The following is an 11571-nucleotide window of genomic DNA, read 5'->3' on the forward strand; positions in this document are numbered from 1 at the left end:
TTCACAGGATCACGAACAGGTGGTGCTCAAGACCCCTCACTGTTTCAGATTGAAGCCCACTGAATTGTTACAGAGCCCTTCTATGTTATAAAGCCATCTATGGGGAGTTTCCCATTGCACCTCTAACTTAGATGCTGATAAGACTGATCAGGGCCCAACAGGAAACTGCCTTTATGCCCAGGGGATGCGTTGTTCTCTTTTTTCTCTCTCTCACATTCTGTAAAACATCTGTGAGTGATTTCCCCATTGTGACCCCAAAAGATGAAAGATCTGCATGGGTGGCTCCATGAACACCTGCCTGCCTGCTATGCCCAGCTACACGTGTTACACCACCATTGCTGATGAGCCATGTGACAGAGGTGGACTAAGACAGAGGAGGACAGAGGAGAGAGAAACACAGACATGGAGGAGGCATAACAACAGTTCTATGGTTGGGCTGGATGGACAGTGGAGCATTTCCCCAGTGCAGGGATGGTCTAGAGGAAGAGGTAAAGCTGCCTCCTGAACCAGCAGCCCCACCACTCCTGTAAGAAGGTTTGGAAGGGGGCACCTCAGGGGCATGTTGTGGCAGAATGGGGAGCCAGACAAAGCAAACCAATGCCCAATCCTCCACTGGCATAAGGTTCCTGAGCACACTTAACTTACACTGTGACATGGCAACTCCGAATCAGGGAGCCATTACCAGTGTAGTGCCAAACCCAACCACTTAAAAATCATGCATAAGGCCCCTAAATCATATCTGTAAAATAATCATTTTGGAGGGGGGGGCGTTGGATGGATCGTTTGTTTTTGGTTGTTTTTTGTGCCTTTATGGTTCATGTTGGAAAGATTTTCTCCACAATCAGAAGCACTAGAAATTTCTTTTTCTTTTATATGAAGACTGAGATTCTCATATATCCACCTGGCTCTGACAACTTGGGCTTTAAGAAAAAACATCAAAAGCCACAGAACGTGGGATGGGATCAGGATGAAACGTGGCAATTCCATGAACTGGCACTTTACAGTTCCTCTCCTTCCATGGTGAGGAAATGGTGGTAGGGGACAACCTTGGTTCGAGTGATCATGAGCTGATTCAGTTCAAACTAGATGGAAGGATAAACAAATGTAGATCTGGGATTAGGGTTTTCGACTTCTCAAGGGCTAATTTTAAAGAGTTAAGGAAATTAGTTAGGGAAGTGGATTGGACGGAAGAACTAGTGGATTTAAATGCGGGGGAGGCCTGGAATTACTTTAAGTCGCAACTGCGGAGACTGTCGGAAGCCTGCATCCCAAGAAAGGGGAAAAAAAACATGGGCAGGAGTTGTAGGCCAAACTAGATGAGCAAGCAACTCAGAGAGGGGATTAGACAAAAGCAGAAAGCTTACAGGGAGTGGAAGAAAGGCAGGATCAGTAAGGAAATCTACCTTGGTGAGGTCAGAACATGTAGGGATAAAGTGAGGAAGGCTAAAAGCCGCATTGAACTGGACCTTGCAAAGGGAATCAAAACCAATAGTAAAAGGTTCTACAGCCACATAAATAAGAAGAAAACAAAGAAAGAAGAAGTGGGGCCGCTATACACTGAGGATGGAATAGAGGTTAAGGATAACCTAGGCATGGCCCAACATCTAAACAAGTACTTTGCCTCAGTTTTTAATAAGACTAGTGAGGAGTCTAGCGATGATGGAGGGATGATAAACGGGAATGTGGATATGGAAGTGGATATTACCGCAACTGAGGTAGAGGCCGTACTTGAACAGCTCAATGGGTTGAAGTCGGAGGGCCCGGACAATCTCCATCCGAGGATATTAAAGGAACTGGCGCGTGAAATTGCGAGCCCTTAGCGAGAATTTTTAAGCAATCGATAAACTCGGGGGTTGTGCCGTATGACTGGAGGATTGCTAATGTGGTTCCTATTTTTAAGAAAGGGAATAAAAGTGATCCGGGTAATTATAGGCCTGTTAGCTTGACGTCTGTAGTATGTAAGGTCTTGGAAAAAATTTTAATGGAGAAAGTAGTTAAGGACATAGAGGTCAATGGTAATTGGGACGAATTGCAACACGGATTTACTAAAGGTAGATCGTGTCAAACCAATCTGATCTCCTTCTTTGAGAAGGTGACGGATTACTTAGATAAAGGAAATGCGGTAGATATAATTTACCTAGATTTCAGTAAGGCGTTTGACACGGTTCCGCATGGGGAACTGCTAGTTAAATTGGAAAAGATGGGGATGAATATGAAAATTGTAAGGTGGATAAGGAACTGGTTAAAGGGGAGACTCCAGTGGGTCGTATTGAAAGGTGAACTGTCAGGCTGGAAGGAGGTCACTAGCGGAGTCCCTCAAGGATCGGTTTTGGGACCGATCTTATTTAACCTTTTTATTACTGACCTTGGCACAAAGAGCGGGAATGTGCTAATAAAGTTTGCGGATGACACAAAGCTGGGGGGTATTGCTAACACGGAGAAGGACAGGGATACTATTCAGGAAGATCTGAACCACCTTGTAAACTAGAGTAATAGAAATAGGATGAAATACAATAGTGAAAAGTGCAAGGTCATGCACTTAGGAATTAATAATAAGAATTTTAGATATATGTTGGGGGCGCATCAGTTGGAAGCGACGGAGGAGGAGAAGGACCTTGGGGTATTGGTTGATAGCAGGATGACTATGAGTCGCCAATGTGATATGGCTGTTAAAAAAGCAAATGCGACTTTGGGATGCATCAGGCGGGGTATTTCCAGCAAGGATAAGGAGGTGTTAGTACCGTTATATAAGGCGTTGGTGAGACTCCATCTGGAATACTGTGTGCAGTTCTGGTGTCCCATGTTCAAGAAGGATGAATTCAAACTGGAACAGGTTCAGAGACGGGCTACTAGGATGATCCGAGGAATGGAAAAACTGCTTTATGAAAGGAGACTCAAAGAGCTTGGCTTGTTTAGCCTGGCCAAAAGAAGGCTGCGGGGGGATATGCTTGCTCTATATAAATATATCAGGGGGGTTAATGTTAGGGAGGGAGAGGAATTATTTAAGTTTAGTACTAATGTAGGCACGAGGACGAATGGGTATAAACTGGATATTAGGAAGTTTAGACTTGAAATTAGACGAAGGTTTCTAACCATTAGGGGAGTGAAGTTCTGGAACAGCCTTCCAAGGGAAGTAGTAGGGGCAAAAGACTTTTCTGGCTTTAAGACAAAGCTTGATAAGTATATGGAGGGAAGGTTATGATAGGATCGTTAATTTGGGCAATTGATTTTGGATTACCACCAGATAGGTCTGCTCAATGGTCTGCGGGGAGATGTTGGATGGGATGGGAACTGAGTTACTGCAGAGAATTCCTTCTTGGGTGCTGGCTGGTGAGTCTTGCCCACATGCTCAGGGTTTAGCTGATCGCCATATTTGGGGTCGGGAAGGAATTTTCCTCCAGGGCGGATTGGCAGGGGCCCTGGAGGTTTTTCGCCTTCCCCTGCAGCGTGGGGCACGGGTCACTTGCTGGTGGATTCTCTGCAGTTTGAGGTCTTCAAACCAATTTTGAGGATTTCAATAACTCGGTCCTGGGTTAGGGGTTGTCATAAAATTGGATGGGTGGGGTTCTGTGGCCTGCCTTGTGCAGGAGGTCAGACTAGATGTCATATTGGTCCCTTCTGACCTATGAGTCTATGAGTCTATGTCGTCTGAGTGAGGAATCAAGCCTTTTGCAATTCCAATATATATTTCTAGAACTCTTACATGACTTGGTTTGCAAATCATAGAATCAAAGCTTTGTACAGTTGGAAGGGATCTCAAGAAGTCATCTATGCCAGCCCCCTGGCTGAGGCAGGACCAAGTATACCTAGACCAGGTGTTTGTTTAACCCAGGGACTGGCAATCTTTGACATACAGCCCACCAGGGTAAGCACCCTGGCGGGCCCTGGCTGCAGTTCGCCATTCCAGGCCAATGGGGGCTGCAGAAAGCAGCGCAGGCTGAGGGATATGCTGGCCGTGGCTTCCCGCAGCCCCCATTAGCCTGGAGTGGCGAACCGTGGCCAGTGGGAGCCATGATCGGCCAAACCTGCAGACGCGGCAAGTAACCAACCGTCCCAGCCCACCAGGGGGCTTTCCCTGGTGGGAAAGGTATGCCAAAGGTTGCTGATCCTTGGTTTAACCTGTTCTTAAAAACCTCCATGATGGGGATTCCACAACCTCTTTTTGAAGCCTATTGCAGTGCTTAACTATCCTTGTACACCGCTACCTCAATATAACGCCACTTGATATAACACAAATTCGGATATAACGCGATAAAGCAGTGCTCTGGGAAGGGGAGGCTGTGCACTCCGGTGGAGCAAAGCAAGTTCAATATAACACGGTTTCACCTATAATGAGGTAAGATTTTTTGTCTCCCAAGGACAATGTTATATCGAGGTAGAGGTGTAGTTAGAAAGTTTTTCCTAATATGTAACCTAAATTTCTTTTGCTGCAGATTAATCCCATTAATTCTTGTCCTGCCTTCAGTGGACTTGAAGAACAATTGATCATCATCCACTTTACAACAGCCCTTATCATATCTGAAGACAGTCCTCAGTCTGAAGGTCCCCCCTCAGTCTTCGTTTAAGACTAAATATGCCCATTTGTGTCACCTTTCCTCATAGTTAAATTTTCTAAGCCTATCATCATTTTTGTTGCTCTCCTCTGGACTCTTTGCTATTTGTCCACATCTTTCTTCAAGTATAGTGCCCCAAACGAACACAATACTCCAGCTCAGGCCTCAACAGTGTCAAGTAGTACAGGACAATTACCTCTGGTGTCATATATGACAGACCTGTTAATACACCCCAGAATGAGATTTGCTTTTTTGCAACAGCATCACATTGTTGGCTCGGATTCAATTTGTGACCCACTGTAATCCTTTCCAGCAACATTACTGCCTAGCCACTTATTTCCTATTTTATAGCTGTGCATTTGATTTTTCCTTCCTCTGTATAGTACTTTGCACTTATCTTCATTGCATTTTATCTTATTGAATTCAGACAAATTCTCCAATTTGTTAAGGTCACTTTGAACTCCAATCCTACTCTCTGAAGTGCTTGCAACCCAGCTTGGTGTCACCCACAATTTTATAAGCATATTCTTCACTTCATATCCACATCATTAATGAAAATATTGAATAGTACTGGACCCAGGGTGGATGCCTGTGGAACCCCACTAGATATGTCCTCCCAGTTTGACAATGAACCATTGTCAGCTACTCTTTGGACATGGTTTTTCAAGCAGTTATGCCCCCACTTTATAGTAATTTCTGCTAGACCATATACACCTCTACCCTGATATAACACGACCTGATATAACACAAATCCAGATACAACATGGTAAAGCACTGCTCTGGGGTGGGATGGAGCTGTGCACTCCAGCAGATCAAAGCAAGTTCAATATAGTGCAGTTTCACCTATAACACGGTAAGATTTTTTGGCTCCCGAGGGCAGCGTTATATCAGGGTAGAGGTGTATATTCCTAGTTTACTTATGAGAATATCATGTCATAAGAACATAAGAACTGCCACACTGGGTTAGGGTTAGACCAATGGTCCATCTATCCCAGTATCCTATCTCTGGCAATGGCTTGAGCTTCAGGGGGAGTGTATAGAACAGGGAAATTCTGGAGTGATCCACCCCATACTCCCATCCCAGCTTCTCGCAGTCAGAGTTTTGGGTTACCCTGAGCATGGGGTTATATCCCTGTCCATCTTGGCTAGTAGCCTTTGGTGGACGTATGCTCCATAAACTTATCTAATTCTTTTTTGAACCCAGTTATACTTTAGACCATCACAACATCCCATAACAAGGAGCTGCACAGGTTAATTGTGCTTTGTGTGAAAAAGTATTTCCTCTTGTTTGTATTAAACCTGCTGCCTATTAATTTCAGCAGGTGACCCCAGGGGTTTATTTTGTAGGACAGGGTAAATAACACTTCTCTATTCACTTTTCCCACACCATTCATGATTTTATAGACCTCTAACATATCCCCCCTTAATCATCTCTTTTCTAAGATGAAAAGCCCTAATTTTTTTAGTCTCTCCTTGTATGGAAGGTGTTGCATACCCTTGGTCATTTTTGTTACTTTTCTCTGAACTTTTTACAATTCCACTATATCATTTTTCATATGGGGGCAAACAAAACCGGACAGAGTATTCAAGGTGTGGGCAAACCATGGATTTACACAGTGGTGTTATGATATTTTGTCTTACTTTCTATCCCTTTCTTAATAGTTCTTAACATTCTGTTAGCCTTTTTGACCGAGGCTGTGCATTGAGATGAAGTTTTCAGAGAACTTTCCATGCTAACGCTCTAGAAAGAGCTCTTGGAGTTAACAGCTAATTTAGAACCCATCATTATGTATATGTAGTTGGGATTATTTTCTCCAGTGTGCGTTACTTTGCACTTATCAATGTTGAATTTCATCTGCTATTTTCTTGCCCAGTCACCCAGTTTTGTGAGATCCCCCTGTAATTCTTTGCTCTCAACTTTGGACTTAACTATCTTGAATAACTTTGTATAATCTGGAAACTCTGCTGTTTAACTGTTCACCCCCTTTTCCATGTCATTAATGAATATGTTGACCAGCACAGCTGCCAGTATAGAAACCTGGGGGACCCCACTGTTTACCTCTCTCCATTGTGAAAACTGACCATTTATTTCTACTTTTCATTTCCTATTTTTTAACCAGTTACTGATTCAGAAGAGGATCTTCCCTTTTATCCCATGTTTACTTAGTTTCCTTAAGAGCCTTTGGTGAAGGACCTTGTCAAAGGCTTTCTGGAAACCCCATTACACTATATCCACTGAATCACCCTTGTCCACATACTTGTTAGTACACTCAAAAAATTCTAATACATTGGTGAGACATGACTTCCCTTTATAAAAGCCTTGTTGACTCTTTCCCAACAAACTGTGTTCATCTATGTGTCTGATAATTCTGTTTTTTTACTATAGTTTCTACTAATCTGCCCAGTACTGAAATTTCCAGGATCACCTCTGGAACCCTTTTTAAAAATCAGCGTTATGATAGCTACCTTCCAGTCATCTCGTACCGAGTTTTGTTTCAGCAATAGGTTACATACTACAGTTAGTAGTTCTTCAATTTAATATTTGAATTCCTTCAGAACTCTTGGGTGAATACCATCTAGTCCTGGTGACTTATTTCTGTTTAATTTATTAAATTGTTCTGAAGCCTCTTCTATTGACACAGTGTGGTACAGTACTTCAGATCTGTCATTCAAAAGAATAGCTTTCATGTGGGTATCTCCTCCACATCCTCTACTGTAAAGACCGATGCAGAAAATTAATTTAGCTTCCCTGCAATGGCTTTGTCTTCTCTGAGTAACACTTGTATCATCTAGTGGCCCCATTGCCTCTTTGGCAGGCATCCTGCTTCTGCTGTACTTAAAAACATTCTTACTGTTAGTTTTTGCATCTTAAGCAAGTTGCTTCTCAGATTCTTTCCTGGCATGCCTTACTGTACTTTTGCACTTAACTATTATCCTCACTAGGATTTAACTTCCAAATTTTGCAGGAAGTTTTTTGCTTCTGACTGCCTCCTTTACTCTGCTGTTTAGCCAGGGTGGCATTCTCTTGGTCCTCTTATTGTGTCTTTCCATTTGCATCTGAGCCTCTATTATGGTGTTTTTAAACAGTCCTCATGCTGCTTGCAGGCATTTAACCCTTGTGACAGCTCCTTTTAACGTCTGTCTAACAAGTGTTCCCATTTTTGTGTAGTTCCCCTTTTTAAATGTTACCACAGTAGGTTTTTCTGGTCTTAACCACCCTACAAGGATATTAAATTTAATGACATTATGCTCACTATTACTGAGTGGTTCAGCTACAGTTACTTCTCGGACCAGATCCTATGCTCACTTAGGACTAAATCAAGAATTGCTTCTCTCCTTGTGGGTTCCAGGACTAGTGGCTCCAAAAAGCAGTCTTCTACGGTGTCTAGAAATTTTATCTCTGCATCACGCCCTGAAGTGACATCTGAAATCATCCATTATTACTGTGCTTTCTGCTTTTGTAGTCTCTCTAACCTCCCTTAGCATTTCACAATCACTGTCACCAGCCTGGTCAGGTGGTCGGTAATATATTCCTACTGCTGTATTCTTCTTATTCAAGCATGGAATTTCTAGCCATAGAGATTCTATGGTATGGTTTGGTTCATTTAAGATTTTTACTTTGACTCTATGCTTTCTTTCACATATGCCTTTCCCCCATCAGGCTGACCTGCTCTGTCATTCCTATACATTTTGTATCCTAGTATTACCATGTCCCATTGATTATCCTCATTCCACCAAGTTTCTGTGATGCATATTGTACTTATGTTCTCATTTAATGCCAGGTACTCTAGTCCACCCATCTTACTATTTAGACTTCTAGCATTTGTATATAAACAGTGGTATCTTTTGTCAATATCCAGTTGCTTCCCTTTATGTGTTATTTTTAAGTGGGATTCTTTTACTTTTGAGTGTTTCTCACTGGCTCCTACCTGTCCTTTGCCAACTTCTTCCTTATCCTCTTTACTAGGATACAGAGTTCCCCCTTTAATAAATTCATTGCTAAGGGAGGTATCTGCCTGAACTGCGCAATCCTCTGCCCCCTTGGCTCCCCCCCTCCAATTTAAAAAATCCACTATAACCTTTTTGATTTTATGTACTAGCAGTCCAGTTTCATTTTGTTTTAGATGGATCGTAGCCCTCCTGTAGAGACCACTCCTTCCACTAAAGATTCCTGAGTCCTTAATAAACCTAAATCCCTCCTCCTTACACTATCCTTGATCCAAACATTGACACCCTGCTGTTCTGCCTGTCTTTCTGACCCTGCATGTGGAACTGGAAGCACTTCATAGAATGCTACCATGGAGGTCCTGGACTTCAATCTCTTATCTAGCAGCCTAAATTTGGCCTTCGGGACTTCTCTCCTACCTTTCCCTATGTCACTGGTACCTACATTGCCATGACCACCAGCTCCTCGTCAGCGCTATCTATTAGACCATCTAGATGTCTCATGAGATCTGCTACCTTCACACCTGGCAGGCAATTTACCATGCAGTTCTCCTGGTCATCTCAAAGGTTACTAACATCAAGATATATCGCATCTACAACTTCCCCCTATCCACCAGGCCAGTAACCCTAAGAAGGAAATTTAGTTGGTTTGGCATGATTTGTCAGCTATTACTTATTACCCTATTGTCCATGTTGGCTATTACTTATTACCCTATTATCTTCTAGATGCTTACAAATGTTTTGTTTAATAAATTTTTCTAGTATCTTTCCAGGTATTGAAGTTAAGCTGATGGGTCTGTAATTCCCTACGTTCTTTTTGTTTCCTATTTTAAATATAGGTACTATGTTTGCCCCTTCCAGTCTTCTGGGACCCCACCTGTCCTCCTGAGATTGCTTACTTCAGAGCCTAAATAAGGTTTTAGGAGCCTAATTTCACGTTCTTATATTTGGAAATCTTTGCCCAAGGGTAGGTGCTATGATTGACAAATAATACAATAATAAAGTGCATCTTAGAATTTTAGATCACTCAATAAGGAACCAAACAAACTCTAAACTATCAGAAAATAAAATGAGGAGCATATGATAATAAGTAGAGAAACCATAACCTGCTATTAAAAACTTTGGGGGAGGGAGGTCTGTTCCACACACACCTACAAAGCGAGACACTGAGATTATACTTTTACACCTACCACGTATGTATAGTTGAAAAATTCTTTGGTAGACAAGATTTCCAGTTATGTTATATACACTCGCTGTGTATTGTCCTTCATCCTTTTTCTCTATATTCTTAAGTGCCAAGGTTCCATTAGAAGAGATAGTTAACCTATGATATGTCCTGTTATGTAACAATGTATTCCCCTTCTTCCAGGTGATGTGAGCAGGGTATTCGAAGTCAGGATAATCGAGGTGAAATGTAACAAAACCACCCAGGATCTCATTTACAGTTGTCACATCACTGTGCACTGGAAATACAACACATGCAAAATAATTTTAGTTACAAAACAGCACAGTATATTCCTGGGCATGCTATTCAAACAGACAGATGTGTTAAAATTAAGAAATGTGCACCAAGTATCCTAATGGCTAGATCAGGAGACTAGAAGGTAGGATTCCTGAGTCCTATTTCAGCTCTGCTACTAACTTGGGCAAATTATTTAATTTCTCTCTTCATCAGTTTCCCCATTTGTAAATCGGCTAATATTGTCAATATCTACCTCTTCATATTTATGAGGCTCAAAGTAGTAATTTTTCTAATTTTTTTGAAATCCCCAGATGAAGGATGACATTTAAAGTATAGGACAGTGGTTTTCAACCTGTGTTTTGTGGACCCCTGGGAATCTGCAGACTATATCTAAGATTTCCAAAAGGGTCTGCACCTTCATTTGAAATTTTAGGGGTTCACAAATGAAAAAAAGGTTGGAAACCATTGGTGTAGGATGTCACTAACCAATATATCCTCAGACAGAAGGTGGGGAAGTTTCAGTAGCTAATTCTAATCAAGTTACTTTTTGCAAACATGCAAAAAAATACAAATCCTCTATTGATTCTTGAAGTATCTACAATTTCTTACCATTATCTGAACACTATTCAGTGCAGCCCTCTTTTCAGCATGAAAGCAATGCTATCTATTTACTGTAATAAATAAATCATGCATTTTATTGTTATTGTATTTCAAGTCAGCATAGTCTCTGACACGCTTAAAAACACATTAAAACCATTTTGTAATGAGGTTGTCTATCTTTTTCAAAAACAAGATCACCATAAGCCAAAAGTTAGTATAGCCAGAAATACAATTTCATTTTACTTCATTCTAAACTATGTATCAATATGGGCTGATCCTGCACACTTTGAATTCCATGACAAAACTCCTGCTAATTTCAGCTGGAGCAGGATCAGATGTTTCCTCTGAGTTTAATAGAAACACATTGCAGTGCTAGTGATTTACTGAGAAATTAAAAAAAAAAAAAGAAGTCTACAAGTAAATAACTCTTACCTTGGAGAATAATAAGTGCACACAGCGTAAACTGGAAGGCAAAACTAGATGACATGTCAGAATTGATTTTTGCTCAGATATTATATATACACATAAGTTTATGGACTTTTTATCAGGAACCCTCTACATCCCAATAGCTTTCCAGACTCCTGTTTGATGTCTCTTGAAGATAGTGAACATTCAGAAACAATGCTTAGAGTCTCTCTGATCATTTCCTCAATGACTCACAATAAAGCTCTCACATAGGGACGGTGGATCTACTGAAATAGATACCTTGTGGCTTTCATCATTCTATCAGACAGATTCCAAACCTGTTACATACATGCACGCTAATAAACTTGCATATTGTCCACAGGATTGCAGCTGCTTAGAAGTGTGCACAACACAAGCCATTTCACAGCAGAAAATAATATTTTTCATATCCCTAATGTACGAGAACTCACTCAAGTGAAAATTTGGAGACAACGGTCAAAAATGAAAAAGTGCTGGTTTGTTTGGTTTTGGAGCCAAAGGGCGTCTGCTTCTAAACTAGGGAATTATTGGGCTGCCAGTTAGGATTTCAGTGGTGTAAATAGCAAT

At 41.4% G+C, this 11571-nt stretch overlaps 1 protein-coding gene across 1 annotated transcript in view; it reads right to left on the reverse strand.

Annotated features, from left to right (window-relative positions):
* Nucleotides 1-11063, reverse strand: part of LOC115659985 — a 32574-nt gene extending 21511 nt beyond the window's left edge. The window contains exons 1-2 of the mRNA XM_030580847.1: nucleotides 10993-11063; nucleotides 9689-9961 (exon numbers count right to left, since the gene is read on the reverse strand). Coding sequence (XP_030436707.1) covers nucleotides 9689-9961; nucleotides 10993-11047 — 328 coding nt within the window. The 5' untranslated portion in view covers nucleotides 11048-11063. The remainder of the gene's footprint in view (nucleotides 1-9688; nucleotides 9962-10992) is intronic.
* Between the last annotated feature and the right edge of the window lie 508 nt (nucleotides 11064-11571).

This window comes from Gopherus evgoodei, chromosome 1 (genome assembly GCF_007399415.2).
Source record: "Gopherus evgoodei ecotype Sinaloan lineage chromosome 1, rGopEvg1_v1.p, whole genome shotgun sequence".
In the NCBI taxonomy this organism is placed as follows: Eukaryota; Metazoa; Chordata; order Testudines; family Testudinidae; genus Gopherus; species Gopherus evgoodei.